General features: G+C 43.7%; 1 protein-coding gene and 1 non-coding gene across 3 annotated transcripts in view; both read right to left on the bottom strand.

Annotated features, from left to right (window-relative positions):
- The window catches only part of LOC132539438 (uncharacterized), a 48666-nt gene extending 36170 nt beyond the window's left edge, over nucleotides 1–12496 (bottom strand). For both annotated transcript variants that reach the window (XM_060194687.1, XM_060194685.1), the window contains exons 1-7: nucleotides 12021–12496; nucleotides 11024–11173; nucleotides 10710–10751; nucleotides 9894–9978; nucleotides 4100–4190; nucleotides 2057–2388; nucleotides 109–172 (exon numbers count right to left, since the gene is read on the bottom strand). In XM_060194687.1, coding sequence (XP_060050670.1) covers nucleotides 109–172; nucleotides 2057–2388; nucleotides 4100–4190; nucleotides 9894–9978; nucleotides 10710–10751; nucleotides 11024–11173; nucleotides 12021–12193 — 937 coding nt within the window. In that variant the 5' untranslated portion in view covers nucleotides 12194–12496. The remainder of the gene's footprint in view (nucleotides 1–108; nucleotides 173–2056; nucleotides 2389–4099; nucleotides 4191–9893; nucleotides 9979–10709; nucleotides 10752–11023; nucleotides 11174–12020) is intronic.
- Nucleotides 12497–22766: 10270 nt separating this feature from the next.
- On the bottom strand, nucleotides 22767–22873 carry LOC132539603 (U6 spliceosomal RNA). Its single transcript, XR_009550943.1, has one exon. It is a non-coding gene; the product is annotated as a U6 spliceosomal RNA (small nuclear RNA).
- Nucleotides 22874–23985: the final 1112 nt, after the last annotated feature.

Raw genomic sequence — 23985 nt, 5'->3', positions numbered from 1 at the left:
GCGCTTAACCCGCTGTGCTACAGCCCGACTCCCACAGCTGCTATTAAGAGAGTTTTGATCTGCTTTTTTAAATCCCACCATCCCAACTTAGAATATCTTGACACTCACCCATCACTGTGTCTGGGGTCTCATTATCCTTAGAAGTCAGACACATCTCATGCTGTGCAAGAACCTTGAATTAAGAAAAAAACTGGGGTTACAACCCACCTTTCACAGGATCTACTTGAAGAAAACTTGTCTTTAGCTTCCTTAAGTTTCACAAAAAATGAATCAAGTAAAAATATAAATTCTCTTAGCTCCACAGACTTGACTACGGTTTGAGAGCAAACATTGTTGATTTCAGTAACTCTTTGACTGAGTGCATAAGAACAATATATGTTTAAAACACTAATGCCAACACTTGTATTTCTTCTTGCACAGTGACTATTTCCTTGTAAATGAGAAATATATATTCTAGCAAATTCATCTCTTTGTAAATCAAGTTTAAATAGAGATCACAGTTTCAAATACTTTCTTGCAAGGAAATGTATTTTATCCACATAGCAGTTAAAGTGCTCCTTAATGTAGGGGGGAGGAGTAAACACCTTGAAAGTGTGAACAATTTTCAAGAGTAGGGAGCAACTCTCAAATGATCAAACATTCATGTTGACTAGGCAAAAAGCAGAGGTAGGTAGCAATTACTAGGCAGAGGGTCCCTGGACAGTCAGGGAGTAGGGACGAGGACGTCTCCTTGGATGCAGAGAGGGCAGAGAGTTTAGGGGATTATCCCAGCCAGATGGGTTCTGGGTATGCTGTCTCTCTTGTCTCTCTGTTCCTATCTCTATCTCTGTATCCATATATATAAAATCTGGAATTTCATGAAAAATATTTAAAAAGTGAAATATAGCTCTGAACATGATCTAAAGAAATGCTGTCCTGAAAAGACTGATCAAAGTATAATTCTGGGTCTATATGAGAAATATTCTCATTATTAGCAAGATACACCGAAGTCATTAAAGGCAAATACCAGGGGCTGGGCGGTACGCACCGGGTAAAGCACACATGGTTCAAAGTACTAGGACCGGCATAAAGATCCCAGTTTGAGCCCCCAGCTCCTCACCTGGGGGGGGGGGGCATCGCTTCACAAGCAGTGAAGCAGGTATGCAGGTGTCTATCTTTTTCTGCCCCTCTCTGTCTTCCTGTCCTCTCACAGTTTCTCACTGCCTATCCAACAACAACAACAGTTATAACAACAATAACAACAAGGGCAACAAAATGTCAAAAACAGCCTCCAGGAGCAGTGGATTCGTAGTGTTGGCACGGAGCCCCATTGATAACTTTGGAGGCAAAAGAAAAGACAAAAACCCATAGGGTATACATGACCATCAGACACAAGTACATACTCAGTGCATATAGAAAGGGAAAAGAGAGGAATTGGGTGGCAGCACAGCGGGTTAAGCGCCCATGGAGCAAAGCACAAGGTTTGGGGTAATGATCCCGGTTCGAGCCCCTGGATTTCCACCTTTAGAGGAGTTGCTTCACAAGCAGTGAAGCAGGTCTGTAGGTGTCTATCTTTCTCTCCCCTCTCTGTCTTTCCCTCTGCTCTCCATATCTCTCTGTCCTATCCAACAACAATGATATCAGTAACAACAACAATAATAACTACAACAATAAAACAAGAGTAACAAAATGGAATAAATGAATAAATAAATTTTAAAAAAGAGAGTGAAAAAGGGAGCCAGGCAGTAGCGCACCACATTAAGCCACGTGGCACAAAGCACAAGCACCTGCTGAAGGATCCCAGTTCGAGCCTCCAGCTCCCTGCCTGTAGGGGAGTCCCTTCAAGGTGGTGAAGAAGATCTCCAGGTGTCCATCTTTCTCTCCCCATCTGTCTTCCCCTCCTCTCTCTATTTCTATCTGTCCTTTCTAACAATGACAATATCAATACTAATAACTACAATAACAATAAAAAATCAAGGGCAACAATTGAAAACATCAAAAATTAATAAAAACCAATGGGAAAAGAATGAAATGCCCAACAGCATATGGCTAGCAGGTGTCTCTAGGGGACACTGACACATATTATGGGGCCAGTCACTCCAGTGAAGATGCTGTAACTGGAACAACGCAGGACCGTGCTGCTGCTATCCTGTGGTCTACTGCAGGCTCCCCGGTCCCTACGGACCCGCACAGATGGGGGGCACTGAGCTGCACCCAGGGCCAGCGTGGATGGGCCCCGCAGTATGACCGGAGCCACGCGCATCTGCATGAACAGGGACTGCTGCCAGGTGGCTTCTTGCTGATACATGATGGAGAAGGAGTGCTCATCCAACAGGGTTCCCAGGGGCTGGGAGTTCCTGGTGTTGCCCCGGAATCCCATCCTGGAGCCTCTCCCATCAGCAAGGACACCTGTAAATAAGACATTGAGCTTTGGGAGGAGCAGAGGAGGAGTTCCCTGGTTGCTTAGTAGAGTATTGGAGAACAGAGGACTGCTAAATACAAGGCCTGGGGCAGGTCCACTTCCTACTGAGGCTCAGTAGGACAGACAGGAAGGGACAGCAAACACCTATTTAATACAGCAGGGGATTCTCCTACATCACCATGGGAATGTTTGTTTATAGATGACTTGATACATGCATCCTGGTTTTCCTACCGGAGATCCATTAAAGACTTCTAAAATGGAACCCAAATATAGTCCCTTGCAAAGGCTTTTAGCAAGAATGCTCTATTCCTTGATGGAATAGAGCCTTTGTGTAATCTTGCAGTAGTGACTCCAGGACACAGACAGACAGAAAAGGAGTCTCATCCCGAGAAGGACTGTCAGGCTCAGCTCTCCTGTTAATCACAGATAGATATGCCCTGGTGGAGACTCTGTATTTCTGTGACTGATCACAATACATGGTCTATTTTATTTTAGACAGGCCGATGGACATGATTAAAGAAGTTAACTTAATGCAACTTCATCTTTCTCCATCTGTTAAGGCCAAGATTCAAGTACAGTTTCCTCAGGTTTCAGTGAAGGAAGAATATTATTCACAACAACAACAACAAAAGGTGAACTAGATCTTTATAAAGTAAGAGTCATCCTGCTAAAAGGTATATTATGCGATTTTCATTCTTGGTGCAAAATCCTTCTACTTAAGATAGAGACAGAAAAACAGAGGAGAAAAGAGACAGAAAAGTAGACAGGGAGGGGGAGAGAGAGAGAGAGATAGTACCAAAGCTTTTTTCAACATGGAGGGTCTGGGCTTGAGGTTTCGTCATACAAAAGCAATGCAGTGCACTAAGACAGTCTTTTGCCCTTCCTCTGATGCAAATCTCATCAAATCATATTTTTTCTGTAGTAGGAATATTAGAAGCATAACATGTAAGCATGGGAGAACAGGAAGCTGGATAATTAAAAAAAAAAATTAAGACCTGACCATCAACTTCCAGTCAGTATGTGGGAAGTAAGTTAGAGTGGGGTGAGGTCAGAGCCACATTCTAGCCTAGTCAAGGCCACTTCAGCCCAGGCTGTGCTCAGATTCCCTTTCACCCCCCAATACTCTCTGTGCATCAGAGTCCCCACTACAAGTATGGATTGACAGGCCTGGCAGTACATCTGCTCCCAGGATGGCCAGGATACTGGACACATACTTGAGGTGGGGAAGGCCTCTTCCCAGGTCCTAAAGGTCCTGCTCTGAGAGAACAATGCACCTACAGAGAAGCTCATGGAGGACAGACTCTGGGCATCCGGAATAGGAGCCACTGTCAACATAGACAGGTGAGGACCTCCAGCCTGTGGGCAACATGAGACCCAAGGAGTCATTTTATTTGGGAATCAGAGTCGGCACATAGCATCCAGTGCTCATGTTCAAGTTGATAATTTTGTAGGGCCTACAAATTATCTCTTAAATATCCATGTCAACCTTGGCAGAAAAAGGGTTGCCCACCCTGACCTAGAGCAATTCACAAACTAAAATAACTTTCTAGAAATGACTGGGGGTGAGTACTGGGTCCCTGCCTGTAGCCTTCCCTGAACCCTCCCAACCCCCACAGTGCGAATGGTCCTCAGTGTCATGATCCTGCTTCAGAAAGGGAGACAGCCCAGAGGAGGCACTTTCAGAGGGTTGGGGCTCACCTCTCCCCTGCTGGCTCCTTCCTTGCTGCCTGGGATTAGGGACCAGCTGCCTTGAGGTCTCTGAAGTCATCTGCTCCAGGTGGAAGGGCTCCTTGAGGGTAGGAAAAGACCACGAAATGGTGAGTCCAGGTAAAGCACTTGAGGGGATTCTGAATGACCCTTTTACATTTACCATTTTTTTCTAGGTTACATTTACCTCAGTAAATCATAAGAGACAGTGACCTATGAAAACACTGAAACCACCATTTGTAAGGATGACGATTAATTGGAGGAAATTGTTGTTTATGCTGAGGATTTTTTTTTTGCCCCCAAGGTTATTGCTGGACTTGGTGCCTGCACTATGAATCCATTGTTCCTGGAGGCCATTTTTCCCATTGTTGTAGTTGTTATAGTGGCTGTTTTTAAATAGGACAGAGAGGAATCCAGAGAGGAGGGGAATCCAGAGGGGGAGAGTAAGACAGACAGATACCTATAGACCTGCTTCACTGCCTGTGAAGGGAGTCCCCTGCAGGTGGGGAGCCTGCAGCTCAAACCTGGATCCTTAACCTGGTCCTGTGCTTCATACCATGTGCGCTTAACCTGCTGTGCTACCGGTAGGCCCCCAGGAATGATGTTTTGCAAGACTGTAGTCATCTGATGGGTTCACATTCGTATCTCCCTAAACTCTATGTAGAAACTCTCACCCTCAGCCATCCATATGGTATCTCACTTGAACACAGGGCTTTGGGCCTTTCCCCTGCTTTTAGAAAATTTATTTGATTCTTGTAGGAGTTTCCAGTTAGTAAACATCAGCCCCTTTATTTGCAAATATATATTATTTGATAGAGACAGAGGGAAATTGAGAGGGGAGGGGAGATAGAGAAGGAGAGAGCCACAGACATTAGCAGCCCTGCTTCACCACTCCTAAAGCTTGAACAGGGGCTTGAACCTGTGTCCCTGTGCACTGTAATGGGTGTGCTTAACCAGGTACACCGCCAGCTGGCCCTCAAACTCACTTCCTTACAAGAAGCTTTGATGATTGATATCAAGAAGAGCCAGATCAACATTATGGAATTTAATAAACAACATTATTTCTATATTTAGGCTGTAGAGTCACTAAGAATTCCTTTTGCTTTCTATGCATTCACAGTTTCACATAAAAATAAATGTCTGTACTTTCCCTAGTAAACCCACTGCAGAGAATGGAGGTGGTATACCAAGTAGAGTGCAATGTTAGCAAGAGCAAGGACCTGGGTTCAGCTCCCTGCTCTGGGGAAGCTTCAAGGGCTATAAAGTAGTGCTACAGATGTCTGGCTCTCTTTCTCTTCACTTTTCTTACCTTTCAATTTGTCTCTATTTTTATAAAAATAAAACAATTAAAACAGTCTGAGAAAAGTGATCCACATTTTGATTATATACTTTCTCTCACATGTAAATTCTCAATACTGTATTTTCTACATCCCATTCTGTGTGGTAATCTGATTACCCTCTTAAAAGTAAACACTTGAGACTTCAGGAGGTGGGGCTACAAGCAGCAGCAGATGTGCCCCTCTCCCTCTCCCTCCCCCTCCCCCTCCCCCTCTTGTTCTCCCTCTCCCTCTCCTCTCCTGGATCAACTAGGAATACTGAAGGAGATCACCTGGGACCATAACAGGACAGGACTAGAATGACTTCAGGAACCCACCAGATCATCAATGAGTGCAAACAGGTGTGGGCTGGTGGACAAAAAGGAGCCTAGGGAGAGATTGGGTGGCTGGTAAGAGTCAGGCAGTTTATCAGTTGAGACACCAACTTCAGTCTGTTTCACCAACAAGGGGACCACTGAGGGGAGGAGAGAAGTCCCCTGGGACTCACCAAGTGCAACTCTGAGTCTCCATTTCTACTTCCCTCAGAGTCTGGAGCAGCAGCATGGAGGCCCTGTGCTGACACCAGGGGTCAGAGAACTAAGCAAGAAACTCAGCAGAAGATCTATATCTCGGTGGCATAGCAGTGGGGCATCAGCAAATTCCAGCGACTGAACTCATCCCAAGCATCTCCTCAGAGGACAGAGGAATTAAAATAACACTTAACAGTCAACAAAGATTACTAAGAGTCCCAAAATGTGGGAGCTCAACAGTACACACCTTAACAACTACTGGGTCAAAGAGGAAATAAAAGAAGAAATCAAAATGTCTCAGGAGTTCAGTGAAAATGAAGACACAAGCTCTGAAAATATTTGGGACACAGCTAAGGCAGTACTGAGGGGGAAGTTCATAGCCATAGAAGCACACATTAGGAAACAAGAAAAAGCACAAATAAGCAGCCTGACTGCACACCCTAAAGACCTAGTAGAAGAAAAAAGAACCCTAAGGCAACTAGAAGGACAGAAATCACTAAAGTTAGGGCAGAAATCAGTAACATTGAAAATAAGAAAACCATACAAAAGATCAATTAAAGTAAATGTTGGTTTTTCCAAAGAGTGAACAAAATCGACAATCTTTAGCCAGACTCACAAAACAAAAAAGGGAGAAGACCCAAATAAATTGGATAGTCAATGAAACAGGAGATATCACAACAGACACTGCAGAAATTCAACATATCATGTGAGGCTTCTGTGAACAACTATATGCCACCAAGCTAGAGAACCTGGAAGAAATGGATGATTTCCTAGATACCTACCAACTTCCAAAACTAAGTAAAGAGGAAGTGGATAACATGAACAGGCCCATCACAGCTAATGAAATTGAAACAGTTATCAAAAATCTTCCCAAAAATAAAACTCATGGACCAGATGATTTTACAAATGAATTCTACAAAACTTTCAAAGATGAACTTATAGCTCTACCTTTAAATGTCTTCCAGAAGATTGAAGACAGTGGAATACTCCCTTCCAGCTTCTATGAAGCAAACATCACTTTGATCCCAAAAGCAGACAGGGACACAACCAAAAAATAAAATTACAGACCAATATCTCTGATGAACATAGATGCTAAAGTATTGAACAAAATTCTAGCCAACTGGATACAGCAGTAGATTAAAAAGATTGTTCATCATGACCAAGTGGGGTTTATGCCAGGCATGCAAGGTTGGTTTAATATACGTAAATCAGTCGGTGGGACCCACCACATCAATAAAAGCAAGACCAAAAACCACATGATCATATCAATAGATGCAGAGAAAGCCTTTGACAAAATGCAACATCCCTTTATGATCAAAACACTACAAAAAATGGGAATAGATGGAAAATTCCTGAAGATAGTGGAGTCTCTATAGAGTAAACCTACAGCCAACATCATACTCAATGGTGAAAAACTGGAAGCATTTCCACTCAGATCAGGTACTAGACAGGGCTGCCCACTATCACCATTACGATACAAGATAGTGTTGGAAGTTCCTGCCATAGCAATCAGGCAGAAGCAAGGAATTAAAGGCATACAGCTTGGAAGAAAAGAAGTCAAACTCGGTGTTCTCTGATCACATCTTCTGGAAACGGTTCCAGATGCCACCAGGATGCTGGCCAGGCTTCCCTGGATTGAAGACCCCACCAATGTGTCCTGGAGCTCAGCTTCCCCAGAGACACACCTTCCTAGGGAAAGAGAGAGACAGACTGGGAGTATGGACCGACCAGTCAACGCCCATGTTCAGCGGGGAAGCAATTACAGTAGCCAGACCTTCTACCTTCTGCAAACCCCAATGACCCTGGGTCCATGCTCCCAGAGGGCTAGAGAATGGGAAAGCTATCATGGGAGGGGTTGGGTTATGGGGATTGGGTGGTGGGAATTGTGTGGAGTTGTATCCCTCCTACCTTATGTTTTTGTTCATTAATCCTTTCTTAAATAAAAAATAAAAAAAAAGACAAGAAGAAAAGAAGTCAAACTCTCCCTAATTGCAGATGACATGATAATCTACATAGAAAACCTAATGAATCCATCAACTATCTTTTGGATATCATCAGGCAATACAGTAAGTTGTCAGGCTACAAAATTAACACTCAAAAGTCAGTGGCATTCCTCTATGCAAACACTAACTTAGAAGAAGTTGAAATCCAGAAATCAACTCCTTTTACTATAGCAACAAAAACTGTAAAATATCTAAGAATAAACCTAACCAAAGAAGTGAAAGACTTGTATACTGAAAATTGTAAGTCACTACTCAAGGAAATTGCAAAAGACACAAAGAAGTGGAAAGATATTCCATGTTCATGGGTTGGAAGAATTAACACCATTAAAATGAATATACTACCCAGAGCCATATACAAACTTAATGCTATTCCTATCAATATCACAAAGACATTTTTTAGGAGAACAGAACAAATGCTACAAATGTAGCATCTGGAACCAGAAAAGAACTAGAATTGCCAAAACAATCTTGAGAAGAACAGAACTGGAGGCATCACATTCCCAGATCTCAAATTGTATTATAGGGCCCTTGTCATCAAAACTGCTAGGTACTGGAACATGAATAGACACACTAACCAGTGGAATAGAACTGAGAGCCCAGAAGTAATCCCCCTCGCCTATGGACAATTAATCTTTGACAAAGGTGCCAGACTATTAAAAGGGGAAAGCAAAGACTATTCAACAAATGGTGTTGGAAACAATGAGTTGAAACATGCAGAAGAATGAAACTGAATCACTATATTTCACCAAATAAAAAAGTAAATTCCAGGTGGATGAAGGACTTGGATGTTAGACCAGAAACTAAAAGATACTTAGAGGAAAATATTGGCAGAACTCATTTCCGCATAAATTTTAAAGACATCTTCAATGAAACAAATCCAATTAAAAAGAAGACTAAAGCAAGTATAAACCTATGAGACTATATCAAATTAAAAAGCTTCTGCACAGCTAAAGAAACTACTACCCAAACCAAGAGACACCTGACAGAATGGGAGAAGATCTTTACATGCCATACCTCAACAAGAGGCTGATAACCAAAATATATAAAGAACTTGCAAATCTAAACAGCAAGAAAACAAATAACCCCTTCCAAAAATGAGGGGACGACATGGACAGAATATTCACCACAGAAGAGATCCAAAAGGCCTAGAAACACAGGAAAAAAATGCTCCAAGTCTCTGATTGTCAGAGAAATGCAAGTAAAGACAACAATGAGATACCACTTCACTCCTCTAAGAATGTCATAGGTCAGGAAAGGCAATAGCAGCAAATGCTGGAGAAGCCGTGGGGTCAAAGGAACCCTCCTACACTTCTGGTGGGAATGTCAACTGGTCCAGCTTCTATGGAGAACAGTCTGGAGAACTCTCAGAAGGCTAGAAATGGACCTACCCTATGATCCTTCAATTCCTCTCATGGGGATATATCCTAAGGAACCCAACACACCCATCCAAAATGATCTGTGTATACATAAGTTCTTGGCAGCACAATTTGTAATAGCCAAAATCAACAACAGATGAGTGACTGAGAAAGTAGTGGTATATATATGAATATAACTCCGTTATAAAAATGGTGACTTTACCATTTTCAGCCGATCTTGCACGATCTTGGATGGACCTTGAAAAATTCATGTTAAGTGAAATAAGTCAGAAACAGAAGGATGAATATGGGATGATCTCACTGTCAGGCAGGAGTTGAAAAACAAGATCAGAAAGGAAAACACAGGTAGCACCTGAACTGGGATTGGCATATTGCACCAAAATAAAAGACTCTGGGGTGGGTGGGTGGAGAGAATCTAAGAAAGATGACAGAGGACCTAGTAGGGGTTGTATTGTTATATGGAACACTGGAAAATGTTAATGCATGTACAAACGATTGTATTTACTATTGAATGTAGAACATTAATTCCCCAATAAAGAAATTAAAAAAAAAACACTTACGCATGCCCCATCCTCCCTCTGTACAGGAAGGGTGTCCTGGGGAGTCATTCCAGGCTGGTCCCTGTCGTTAGCAAGAACCATGCAGCTAATCAAATCCAACAGGGACCCAAAAGAGAGGAGAAAGGATGAGCTGTTAGTCTGTTTTTCCCCCAAGTCAGTATTTGTTGCTACTATGTTTAATATCCTGTGCTACTTTTCAAAACAAATGAACATTCTTATGAAGTCAAGTCTAAATCTGGGGAAAGTAAGGAGTTTTATTTCAGGCAAGTGAGAGGAGCCCTGGAAAGTATGACATGGTCTGTGAGACTGGAGCTCTGGATCTGCAACTATTCACAGATGAGAACCCATGGCCTAGGGCTCTGTGGAGGGAGGGAAGGAAACTTGTTTTGAGAATCATGCAAAGGGGAAACCTGGGCCTATTGATTCACCCAACAACAGTGTGTATGGGGGGTGTGTGCAGGATTAAGGGTGATGGTTTATGGTCTAGTTCTCACTTGGGTAAAATTTCCCATCTCACCATGATAAGTGTCTACAGTTTATGGAATTTCAATTCACCTTTTGAAAATAGCTGTTGTCTCCAATCACAAGTTAAAAGGAAGAGAAAATAAAGAGTGCTGACCACAAGTCCCTCAGAAATCAATAATGGAGTATGATACATATGTGAAGGAGGGACCAACACCTGCATGAGTGGCAGGTGGCTCTAAACCAGAACTCACCACCATGGGGCAGGGCAGGAGAGAAGGCCACACTGCTGTGCTGAGATCTGCATTATTTCATTACACATGAAAGATAGAAAATATGTACTGGCAAACATACCTCTCCAGACAGGAATGCCACTCCTGCTTTTGCTGAACAGACCTGCAGTGCAAGAAATTGGGAAGAAATAAGTTCAACTCCACAGAACACTGATATCCATATTTCCTGTCTCTGTCTGCTGGGCCTCCCGTGCATGATTACACTGTCCCAGATGACCCATGATTTCTTTTGTTTTTCCCTTTTAACGTTCAGAAGAGAACGAGAGAGAAAAACAAAGACTTCATGCTTGAGCAATTGGCTTTACAAACAACAAGATGAAAATGTTTTAGATGTAAAAGTCATGACCACATGGAAAACCAAGATGGAGGTCTTACGAGAAAGTGACCACGAAGCTGTTCCTGGGCCAGCCTAGAACCAGTGACCTCCGGTCTCTGCTGGTGGCTCTCCTGGACCTCTCCAAGTAGGCAGACACCCACAGGCTACGCAGGGGCACCGAGTGCTTGATGGTGAAGTTGCTTTCAAACCTGGAGGGACAGCAAGAAGACCTCTGTCACTCTGCCCTGTACTCTCAGCCGAGCCCATGAAGACCTGCTCCTGCAGCTGTCCTCATCTGGCAGCTCAGCAAGGGTGGAGAGAGGGGCCTGAGCACTGTGTGTGCTGACTGACCCTGGGGGCATCTCACCAAAGGCAGGAAGCAGCCAGCCCTCAGAGCTGAGGCTCCAGTGTGGCCGTACTTCAGTGTTTACAAATGCCACTCAGCAAACAGCGAGTGTCCTTTCCTGTTGCTGAAATTCTGATACTTATATTTTGTTACATTTAATTGTATATACTATATAATTAAACCTCACACATTAATAGAAATCATGCACTTTTTAGTTCAGACCTTCTAGTTTATTTCAGGCCTTCATACAAAAGAACACAATTGGAAAAAATTCAATTCCTTTTCATAAAGGAATTTAAAAAAATATTTCCATTTATTTTTTCAAGAATTTATTTAGGATGAGAGGAATAGATCACCAGGTAGCCTAATTTAAAAATCCATTTGGTGACTGATGAGAGAGACAGAGATAGAATGACACATGACACAAGCATATGCAGTGCCACAGAACAGACCTGAGATTTGTACTGCTGAGTTGTTTCTACCCAGTGCCAGAAACTTCTCCAGTCACAGTGTCACTCTCCTTCTCGCCCCCCCATGTATGTACTTTTTTTTTTTTGCACTGCTGGGGCCTTGCACATGCATAACGTAACCACTATAGCCAACCAGCCCAGGAGGTGGCACCAGGAGGCAGCATTCAGTGCTGCTTTGGCCCACATGGCCTGCACTGTCCCCACCCCCAGGTCATACATGGAGATGGAGCATCTACATACTTTGAGCTAGAGATGAGCAAGACGTTGGCATATAGGTGCAGCTGTCGCGCCTGCCTCCTGCGGCCCCTTTTGACCGTGGCTGTGGTGGCCAGCAGCAGCCTGCCATAGGGTCCCTCCCAAGCATCCTCACCTTCAGAAGCAGCTGTGTCCTCAGAAGACCCTCTGGAACACATCAAACACAGCCACTCAGGGCTCAAGTAGACAGCAGGTTTGCATGCTTAACATCCTCAGTGACACGACAGGCTAGTCATTTATTTTAATCCCCCAAAGAGAAACCCAGACTTCCAGTCAGGAGTCCCTGGGTTATAGAAAGCCCGTGTGAGAGATGAGGTTGCTTGGGGACTGATGGAGATGGGAGCAGTTTGAAGTGAGGACACTGGGCCTTGCCATCTTAGACGTGAGGGAGAGAGGAAGCAGCTAGGCCGCTCAGAGCTGCTAGGAAGAAAAAAAGCAAATAGACAAAGGGAGAGAGAAATAAAAAAATGTCCAACACAACAAGCAGGTTCTCTGGGAACTATAAGAGGCTACATTAAATGGCATGTAGAGCTGTGGAGAGGTGAGGGCAATGTGGCTGCAGGAGAGTCTAAAAATTTAGGTAACAGGAATCTGGAAAACTGACTCCAATCTTGTCTAAAGTGATTAATACATTTTGGGGAAAAATTATCAGAATCAGCAAATAATACTAAAAAGATCCAAATATCTCTAACTGCAAGGAAGTGGCTAGATAATACTGAACTATGGGTGGACTTCACTAGGACTGTCCAGTCTTAACAGCTATGACAACTCAATTCAATAGAACATGAAAGTTCTGGACAAACATGGCAGATTATTTTACTCATTTCATTATTTATACAGAAAACCCTCCCATGGACCCTGAGAAGTATCTGCCTAAGAAGGTCTAACCTTTTTCTCATATTCTGCAGGACTGAGTGCCAGGAACAGGACTATCTCTTCATGAAACCAGAGCTGAAGACCAACAGAGTCCTTTCCCATGTTTCAGAGGGAATGAAGCAGAGAACTTCCCATCACTGCCCTGCTCCCCTGACAACCATACCCAGCACAGGGAGAGCCTACCTCAAGCAGGAGAGCCAGCCAAGGCACCCTGAAAGCCTGGAGGGCTTTCGGGTGGAAGCAGACATCCTTCACTCTTACTCCTTGACTTTGAAGAGAAAGTAAGAGTACAATACCCCGAGTACTGCCAACTTCGTCCTCAAGTCTGAAAATTCTGCAGTAGCCTTGGCCACTGGAGCTGTGATGTCACATTCTAAGGCTCTTGACATCACTGACACACTGCTGAACTGCCTCCTGGGGCCAGCAGTGCCCCCAGCTGTTGATCTTTAAAGACTAGTATTTCAGTTACAAGATGAAGGCAGCCTCACATGCAGGTGTAAGAAAGGACTTTTAGCTCTACTGACCCAGTGGTAGTACTTGCCTAGATTATAGTATCATGATCAGGATGTTCACAAGGACAGAGTCAGACAAATATATTCATCTGCTCATGTTCCCTTTAAATTCATCTAGGCTTTTTTCCCACCTCTATCACTACTTTCAAATTTCAAAAATATTTTACTGAATTCCTCCTTCATCTCTTTTCTTTCTTTTTTCCCCCCTCATTTAGGAGTACAGTTTCTCACTGCTCCCATTACCAAAGGTCTGCGTCCCCACCTCACCCCCCTGGTAACCATTATAGTTCTCCCACATTCTTAGATAAAGCTGCACATTTTTTTTTCACATTTGTGTGTTTAATTCTCTACATTCTGAATGTGAGTGAAACCATTCTGTCGCTGTCCCTTACCTCCTTACTGTCCCATAACTTTATGTCCCATAACTTTTTTATCCAGTCATCTGTCAAAGGGCATTTGGGCTGTTTCCAAATGGGGGCTATGTAGTAGCTAAACTGGAGAAATGTGGGCTGTGTTTTTCCTAGTTGTTCAGGAAGCTTGAGGAACGCCTGTCTTTTATTTACCACTAGACACACAACCACCTCAACATTCTGCCTCTGCCAGGTATCATTAATAGTTCTGGATGAGACCTAGGTTTGCAGGACTGTATGCTTCAGACATGTCCATGCAGCTTCCAAGGAAAGTTTTCAGCCCTGTCCAGGTCCTGGACCCCAAGGTGCTAATGACTGTCCACCACAAGTGGCTACTAATGATTTCTTATCTGCATCTACATATTGGCCTACATATTTAAGTTATTTTCCTGAGGAAATGAAATAGTGTCCTATAGTGAGAACTAAAAAAAAAAAAGAAAAAGAAAAACGGCCCAATTCTTATGCGACCAACTTTTGAATGGGGAACAGAAATTCAACAGAAGAGACCACCAATCACAGTGTGATTCTAGACTCCTGGAAATATTACCCAGAAAAAAACAAAGAAGGAAGTGAGGGAGTAAAGGTGGAACGTGAAACCTGACTGACACTGTGGAGAGGACAAACAAGGAAACCTCCTTGGAAGAGTTCATTTGAAAGGAGACTTATTATTATTTTTTTTTAGAGCACTGCTCAGCTCTGGCTTATGGTGGTGGCAGAATTTGAACCTAGGACTCTGGCGCCTCTGACATGAATGTCATTTGCATAAGCATTATGGTCTCTCCCTGGCTCTTGATTTATGTTAATCATTCCAGGGAATAATCCTGGCCCTGTCATCTGCACAGTGCCACTGAGTGGCCCCAATGCCCAACTGTATAATATTAAAATAATTTTTCAGAGAGAGAGAGAGAGAGCAGTGGAGAAAGAGAGACCTAGTCATCATAGCATCTGCAACATCCATGAAGGCACTGAGGCCATGTATGGTGCTGATGCTCCAATGCAGGGACTCAAACACGGGAGGCATGCACTCTAACAGCTGAGCTATCTCCAGTCACCAAAATGTAATAAACACACTTTGAATTCATCTAAAATACCACTGTGAATAACTGCAGGATAATATAAAATGGGGGGGGGATTACAATTCTCACTGGCATTTTTAGCTAAAATTAGTTGAAGACCTGTTTCTAGACATCAACATTGTTAAAAATATTGTATTTATTCATTCCTTTTTGTTGCCCTTCTTTTGTTTTTTTTTCTTTGTTAGTTTGTTTCGGCTATTATTGTTGTTCTTATTGATGTGGTCATTGTTGGATAGGACAGAGAGAAATGGAGAGAGGAGGGGAAAAAAGAGAGTGGGAGAGAGACATAGGCACCTGCAGACCTGCTTCATTGCTTGTGAAGCGACTCCACTGCAAGAGGGGAGTCGGGGTTTGAACCGGGATCCCTACTCCAGCCCTTGTGCTTTGCACCACCGGTGAGTGACCACCTGTGCTACCGCCAGACTCCCTGACATCAACATGTTTATGTCCACAGTGTCAGTGAGACAAGCCCCCACTCCCTCATTTAGACATGGGTCAAAGTCAGTCATATCAGTTCCTGTTTTCAAAGGAAAAATGGAAAGACTCTAAGTTACAGAACAGCCTGACATGTGCTTCCAAAGAACATGAGCTGCTTAGAAGGGTCCCCAGAACAGCAATCCACACACTGTTACTGTGGTGCCGATCTCTGCATCTAGGCTTCCTCAGCAGCCCACACACCACCACTGGCAACGCTCTGTCTTATTCTTATCTTCACATTCTCTGAGCACGCTCTTGACAAACCAGACATGTGTGGTCACTCACAGGACTAACCAAGGCTGCTTCTCAAAGTTGATGTCAATGTCCCTGGAGCCCCACGGTGGTCCCTCCAAATGTGCAGCACAGGGAGTTTCACCTGGAGCTATTCAGCACTGAGATCAGCCCCCCAGAGGAAGTCCATCCTATGACAGAACAGAATCTCTGGGGTCTAAAAACTCCTCAGTTGGTGCCCACTTGCAGCCAGACTTCATGTCTGCACACTGATGTGCTAAGAACGCTGTGCTCTGAATGAAACTGTGCCTCCTCACTTCAATAATAGTAACTCACTGAGCTTCCTTCATAAGTATGTTTAAATTCCAATATGCAGTTCATTCCAGTGGAAGAGAACTTCTAACAACTGGTGGGAAAATGCAAGTGCATCTACATTTATCTGGATGCTGAATCCCAAGCCCCAGACTGTTCAGTTATTTTCCTAACGTGTTCAGTCCTGGCTATGCTGTGTCATGTTCATAGTTGCGCAAGACCTGTAGGACTCCAAAGTCAGAAGCTAACACAGTAAGAATCAAAAGGTTTGGGCTGTGTGTGTCCATGTCCACATCACTGCCCCTGGCAAGTGTGATGAGAGGGCTCAGGGCAAAGGCCAGGGCTTAGGTGCTGGCTCACCTGATAGAGAGCACATGTTACCATAGTAGAGGACCTGGGTTCAAGTCCCTAGTGGTCCCCTCCTCAAGGGGGAAGAACTCAGAAGCAGATGAATAGTGCTGCATGTGATCGATTTTTCTCTTTATTTTTCATAGAGAAAATGAAAGAGGAAAGACAGACATACAGAAAGGGAGAGAGACACCTGGTGCTCTGCTTAACTGCTCTGTGAAGCCTCTTTTCCACTGGGTTGAGGGCCTAGGTCTTGAACCTGGGTCCTTGTACATTATTGTAGCTGTGCTCTATAGTGTGTGCCACCGTCTCCCCCATCCATCTGGGTGCTCCATCAAAAGAAAAATGGGAAAAAGAAGAAGATAAAGCATGGCCTCTAGGAATGGTGGAGTTGGGCAGATGTGGAGCCCCGGGTCTGGTGGGACAAAATGAAGCACAGAGTAAAGGCCGTCTCACATTAAACATTTCAGTGAACGTTCAAAGGTTCATTGTTCACCTCACTGTTGCCTTCCATCTTTTGCTGTTTGTCTGTTTTCCTTTTGCCATCATCTTAATGGGGGCTTCCAGGTTTATGGGACAGAGTTGACATATGGGCACAATCCCAACCGCTGTCTCTTAACCTCTAGAGACACTCGGGTCTCCTGCCCTCAGACAGCAGGAGCGCCTTTGAAGAAGCTTCTGGAAGCTCCAGGTGGGAAGCAGTGATGTCAAGGAGATGGCCATGTGGCTGAAGTCTAAGACCCCCTGAGCGCACCCATTCTATCTCCAGCAAGACTGAGATTCCCCTGTGCACTGTGACTCCTGGTGGACTCAAGGTGTGGTCTCCAAAGTGGTGGTCCTGGTGCCTCCTCAGAGCAGAAGTGCAGACCCATGTGGACCCAGGAAATCAGGCAGGAGCTGGAGTGGAAGCAGGAGCAGGACGCAGAAGCTCAGGGCATAGAGAGAGCAGGGAGGAGTATTTCCTGGATGAGTCATGGTGTTGAGGGAGAGAAGGCACCACCCAGAAAGGGGAGTGGTTACAGCTGTAACTTTTGGCTATAAAAGTAGTGAACCTTTGGAGTTTCTTCCCTTTCTTTGATTCCTTTCCATTGCCTTATTGCTGTGGAGAGAACTTCCAATACTATGTTGAAGAGTTATGGTGATAATGGACAGCCCGGTCTAGTCCCTGATCTGAACGGGGATGTTTTCAATTTCTGTCCATTCAGTATGATGTTGGCTGTAGGTTTGCTATATATGAATTCCACTATCTTGACAAATTCCCCATCTACTCCTGTTTTTTGTAGAGTTTTGAGCATGACTGGGTGTTGGATTTTATCAAAGGCTTTCTCTCCATCTATTGATAATCATGTGGTTTTTGGTTTTGCTTTTATTAATGTGGTGAATGGTGTTGATTGACTTATGCATATTGAACTAGGCTTGAATTCCAGGAGTAAATCCCACCCTGTCATGATGAACAATCATTTTGTTATACTGCTGTATCTGGTTGACTAGGATCTTGTTCAATGATTTAGCATCTATGTTCATCAGAGATATTCTCTTGAGCTTTCCTTTTTTTGTTGTGTCCCCATCTGCTTTTGGAGTAGTGTGATGCTGGCTCACAGAAGGTGGAAGGATATGTTCCTGTTTCTTCGATCTTTCAGAAGAGCTTTAAAAGTATAGGTATTATGTATTTCCTAAAGGTTTTGTAGAATTCATTTGTAAACCATTTGGTCCTGGACTTTTGTTGTTGGGAAGCTCTAATAACTGTTTTGATTTCTTTGTCTGTAACTGATGAATTTAAGTTTTGTAGTTCTTCCTTGTTCAGTTTTGGAAGGGTGTATGTTTCTAGGAATATTCTGTTTTTCTGGATTATTTTTTTAAATTTATTATTTATTTATTCATTCATTTCACCAGAGCACTGTTCAGCTCTGACTAATGGTGGTACGGGGGATTGAACCTGGGAATTTAAAGCCTCAGGCATGAGAGTCTGTTTGCATAACCATTATGCTACCTCTACCCTCAGCCCTTCTTCCAGATTTTTTTGTTAGTGGCATGTAGTTGTTTGTAGAACGTTCGCTTAATTTTTTTTGGATTTCTGTGGTGTCTTGTTGGGCTTAGCTTTGCGAGTGGGAGACAGATGACCAGGGACTCATGGCTGAGTTGTACATAATATCTCTTTATTTATGCAGAATGTAGCACAATCTAAACCATCTAAATACTAAACTAAACTACCTGTCCATATATATATATATATATATATATATATATATATATATATATATATATATATATATATATATACTGGCCAAGTAGGATGTAAACATGATATGACATAGAAAGGGTGAGGCAAAAAGATATTGGTGGAAATTAGGGTGTACTAGGAGAGGGAGTGGAGCAAAAAGACATCATGAACCAGTGGGGATTAAACCAATGCCCTGGAGACAGGATGGTGCTTAGTTAACAGTGGTTATGTAAATAGAATACAGTGTTAATCAGGGGGGGATTAAACCAATGAAACAGAAGGAGTTTTTAGAAGCAGAATTAGAAGCATACCAACAATTCCCCCTTACTTTTTAACTAATGGCCATAGTATCAGGAGTGTGGGGTGAACAGAAACCTATATGGCACAGGAATTTTCAAAAGAACTGGCACATGACATGGAGGAACAAAATAGGAGAGAAGCAAGAACCAGTGTGATGCCAAGGGGAGGACTGGGGGGGGGGCGTTTCCTGACTCAAAAGGCAGTTTCCTGACTCAAAGGGCAGTGCCGAGCAGTCGAAAGGGCATTTCTTGCCTCTGGGGGCATCCTCTCTCTGTCCACAAGCCACACGGGTTTGCACTCAACAGTGATTTGGTGGGTTCCTGAAGTCCTTCTAGTCCTGTGTTGTTGTAGTCCAAGATGGTCTCTTTTGGTATTCATAGTTGACCTGGGAGAGGGGAGGAGAGCAGAGGAGAGGTGAGGTGAGGTGAGGTGAAGTGAGGTGAGGTGAGGAGAGGAGAGGAGAGGAGAGGAGAGGAGAGGAGAGGAGAGGAGAGGAGAGGAGAAGAGAAGAGAGGAGAGGAGAAAACACTGCTGCTGCTGCTCCATAGCCACAACTCCCTGCCTACTTCTTTCAATTCATACCAAATGATACTGCATCTGCTGATCCCAACCTAATCAATGCAACCAGCACCATCTCAGCTTGCTTCACTTTGGACTGTGTCCAGAGGCAACAAGTGTGGAATGTCAACCCTTCAGCATCATGAATCCGGTGAGACCTTTCCTTTCTCATAGGATTCTCTAATTCCATTTAACATGGTGCACTTCCTAACAAAGTCCCAGAACCTAGGTATAGACCAGGTCCTATGATATAGGGCATATGTACACATCTCCATAAATTAGGGCAAAATGTATACCTGAACGCAAAAGTACACAATAGTTTGCAGTGAGTCAATAAATGAAACAAGCAAGTAGAAAGACCTAAAAAGACACCATAAAGTACCTAATGAAACAGTTTATACTTAGACCTAGATACCCTCCTCACCTACTTCCTATTACATTTCCCTCCAAAATGAACCTTATCAAAGTAAGGACTACAAAAGCTGAATAAGGCCAGGAGACTGGTATACTTTAATGATGACTCTCTAGTCACTATCAGTCCACCCCATAACCTGAAGCCCTGTTGGTGGCAATTGTGAAATTGTACCCCTCTTATCCTATGGTCTTGTCAGTGTTTCCATTTTATAAAATAAATAAAGAGAATCGCAGAGCTTTAAGTCTAGAGCTGCTTGGGAAGACACTGCTTGTCACTCCTTTGAGAGCGGGCTTTCCCAAGCCTCTCTTGCTGGATGGAGTGGCACTTGGATGTTCATTTGGCAATGTCACCTGAACTGCGGGCTCCCAACCACGCTGCCATCTGAGTAGTAGCCCTGTCAGTGGGTAGCGAGGTGCCACACAGTGTAGACACTGCCCTCCCAAGCCAATTCACTCATCTAGTGGAGCTCTGCTCTCAGGCCTAGTGAGGAAAGGGGAGGTGCTTTATCGCCCTTAAGTGAGCAGGCACAAACACCTGCAGGTGGGGAGCCAGAGGCTCAACCCAGGATCCTTACACCAGCCCCTGTGATTTGCACCACCTGCGCTTAACCTGTTGCACTACCACCTGACCCCTACCTTTCTTTTTTTTTAAATGTATATATATTACCTGCAGTCTGCTGGCATTTTGCTGTTGACACCTGTCTTTCTCAATATTCTGGTAAAGCCTAGCTCAAAGCACACACAGGGCGATTTCTTTGTTTTTTATCTGGGAGCCTTCTTGCTGGCATTTAACTACAAGCCCTGGAAAATTACCAAAATCAGAGACAGATGGGAGTTCCCACAAGGCAAACTAAAACAGAACCAATATGTTTAAGACAAGGAAACATGAATCAGGAAATTATTACAAAAGGTTAAGAACATTTTACATTTAACAGGCTTTAGAAATGATACCTAAGGGAGTTAGACGGTAGCTCGGTGGGCTAAGCACACATGGCACAAAGAGCAAGGACCGGTTAGGATCCTGGTTTGAGCCCGTGGCTCCCACCTGCAGGGGAGTTGCTTCACAGGTAGTAAAGCAGGTCTGCAAGTGTCTCTCTGTCTCTCTTCCTCTCTATCTCCCTCTTCTCTCTCAATTTCTCTCTGTCTCTATCCAATAACAAAAAAAAAAGAAAGAAAGAAAAGAAATGATACATAGATTGCTATATGGAAAACTAAAACTGGGAATTCTTATGCATCTACAAACTATTGTATTTACTGTGGAATGTAAAACATTAGTTCCCCAATAAAGCAATTAAAAAGAGAAAGAGAGAAAGAAAGAAATGATACCTAGCTTAAGATGGTAATAACTGTAGACTCACCTACAAAGAAGGAAGCTTCAGAAGCGGTTAAGCTGTGCTGCAGGTGTCTTTCTCTCTACCTCCCCCTACCATCTCAGTTTCTCTGTCTTTATTCAATAAACATGTAAAGTAAAATAAATCTTGAAAAAATACTTGTAAATGATTGCTCTGATACTGATATCTTGAGGTGTTTCCTATGTGAAGGCTGAATGTAGCAACACCTATGGATGACCATGATTCTGTCTCCAATTTCTGCCTCCCCATCCCATCCCAGCACATTCATTTACTTTCAAAGATCAACATACAGCAGGGTATTGTGACCCAAATGTAGATACACACATTGTCTGGCTCAGGGAGAACTAAGTCAGCTTGACCCACTTCAATCATAAATAGAGATGTTAAAAATAACTTTAGAGACCAGTGCAAAGAAGCTACCCAGTGTCTTAATAAAAAGACAGTAGTGACTGTTCTCTCCTTTGCCTTGGTTCTAAATTTGTTGATTCTGGATTTTAAATGGGCCTGGCCTACTGTTGAGTCCAGTTACCAGCCTAAATCTAGGTGCAGGTTGTCTGTTTCTTAAAAAGAAAACACAACATGTTTCTTACAAGCATAACATAACATAAATAACATACATAACATAACTTTTTTATTCATGAGAGAGAATGAGATCATCATTCTGGTACATGCAATGCCAGGAATCAAACTGAGAATCAGAAGGTGGCTCAGGGGGTAAAGCACATGCATTATATAGCATGTGGCTGGGGGTCTGATCCTCCACACTGCAAGTGAACACCACAGGCAGGCAATGGAGGGACTCCGTGCATAGAGGAGCACGGCTTTGCATGTCTCTCTCTCTTAAAGGATACAGGATGGAGACTGGCAGGGAGGCTTCTCAGCTGTCCCATGCCGCTTCAAGGTTCTGGGTAGGATTGATCCCCAGACACAATATTTGAGAAAAAAAATTTAAAAAGTCTTTGTATTACTTAAAAGATGTACAATTAAGAGAACAATACTACCATGATTTTATTTTTTTTAAATATTTATTTATTCCCTTTTGTTGCCCTTGTTGTTTTATTGTTGTAGTTATTATACTTGCTGTCGTTGTTGGATAGGACAGAGAGAAATGGAGAGAGGAGGGGAAGACAGAGAGGAGGAGAGAAAGACAGACACCTGCAGACCTGCTTCACCGCCTGTGAAGTGACTCCCCTGCAGGTGGGGAGCCGGGGTTCGAACCGGGATCCTTATGCCGGTCCTTGTTCTTTTTAGCCACCTGCGCTTAACCCGCTGCGCTACAGCCCGACTCCCCATGATTTTATTTTTTAAAAAGCCAATCTGCAGCCCTTGAGGCTGGCACAGTGATTGGAGTTCTGAACTCAAGCATGAGGTCCTAAATTCTACCTCCAGCAACAGTTGTTCCAGATGCTATAGTGTTTCTCCTCTCTCTCCCTCTCTCTCTCTCTCATCCCTTTCTCCCTCACTGATTAATAAATCTTTTAAAAGAGCTCCAGCATATGTAGAACAAAAGTTCAGACAGACCTAGGATCCCATATATGCAAATCCAGACCTCTTTCCACTGAACCACCTCCCAGCTTGCATTAACTGGCTCTTTAAAAGATTATAATTATTTATATGTGTGTACATATATTTTATATTTTTTAAAAAAATATGGTATGATTCATGAATTTGTGTGTAATCCTTGAGCAGGGGCCATGCTAATCTTCTCTGTATCATGCCAATTTTAGTATATGTGCTACCAAAGCTAGGACTATATTATAATCTTATTTATAAAGTGTTAAGAGATGGAGATATTTGGAGTCGGGTGGTGGCACAGCCAGTTAAGCACACATGGTACAAAGCTCAGGGACAGGCCCCTGTCTTTCCACCTGCAGGGGAGTCCTTTCACAGGTGTTGAAGCAGGTCTGCAGGTGTCTTTCTTTCTCTCCCCCTCTCTGTCTTCCCCTCCTCTCTCCATTTCTCTCTGTCCTATCCAACAACAACGACATTAATAGCCACAACAATGTTAAGCAACAAGGTCAACAAACAGGAAAATAAAAAATAAAAAAAAGAGTAGAAAAGAAAAAAAACGAGAGGGAGACAATGAGACCTTGGTGACAACAACAACAACAAAAATAAAATAACCTACTTCTACTCTACAATTGCAGAATGGCTAGGGCAATAAATCTGTAGGCATTAAGTCCTGAATTCAATCCCTAGCATTGCATGTGCCATAGTCATGCTCTGCTTCTCTTTTTTGTATTAATAAGTAACATTTTTTTTCCTTTTTTAAATTTCCTTTTTTTAAAAAACTGCGGTTCCTGCCCGGTTCCTACCCAGCTCCAAGATTGGCTCCTGCCTGGCTCTGCCCAGCTCCTAGTGCAGCTCCCACCTGCCAGTGCCCTGGCCTCCCCGTTGTGCCCTCAGTCAGACTGCAGTCCCTCCAGGACTGTCCCCACAGACACAAGTGCTCCAGGCGATCCCCACCCACTCCCCACTGCACACTGAGCCCAGCCAGGCCCAGGCCTCCTGGAAGGGATCAGGGGTGGGAGCGGGCTCAGAGTGGCCTTCCAGGACCAGCAGGTTGCAAAATGCCAGACCCTCAGCCCAGACCAGATCCACAGCCTGGGTGCACGGTTCGGCAAGGGTTCCAGCCAGCCGGTCAGGGGCACCGCTCTGAAATCCATGTCTATTCCGAGAGAGAGAGAGAGAGAGAGAGAGAGAGAGAGACAGAGACAGAGACAGAGAAAACACTTCAGTTCTAGAAGTGCGAGGGGACCCCCAACCTGGACCCACACCCAGTGCCCCAGCCTTCACCCTAGTCTGGGAGCCCGGCTCGCCATGTTGCCCCAGGCCAAACTCGAGGTTCATGATTCCAAACAGA

The sequence above is a fragment of the Erinaceus europaeus genome, chromosome 7, assembly GCF_950295315.1.
Source record: "Erinaceus europaeus chromosome 7, mEriEur2.1, whole genome shotgun sequence".
Taxonomy (NCBI): domain Eukaryota; kingdom Metazoa; phylum Chordata; class Mammalia; order Eulipotyphla; family Erinaceidae; genus Erinaceus; species Erinaceus europaeus.
Note: the sequence above shows the minus strand (reverse complement) of the source record. Positions and strands in the feature narration are given on the sequence as shown.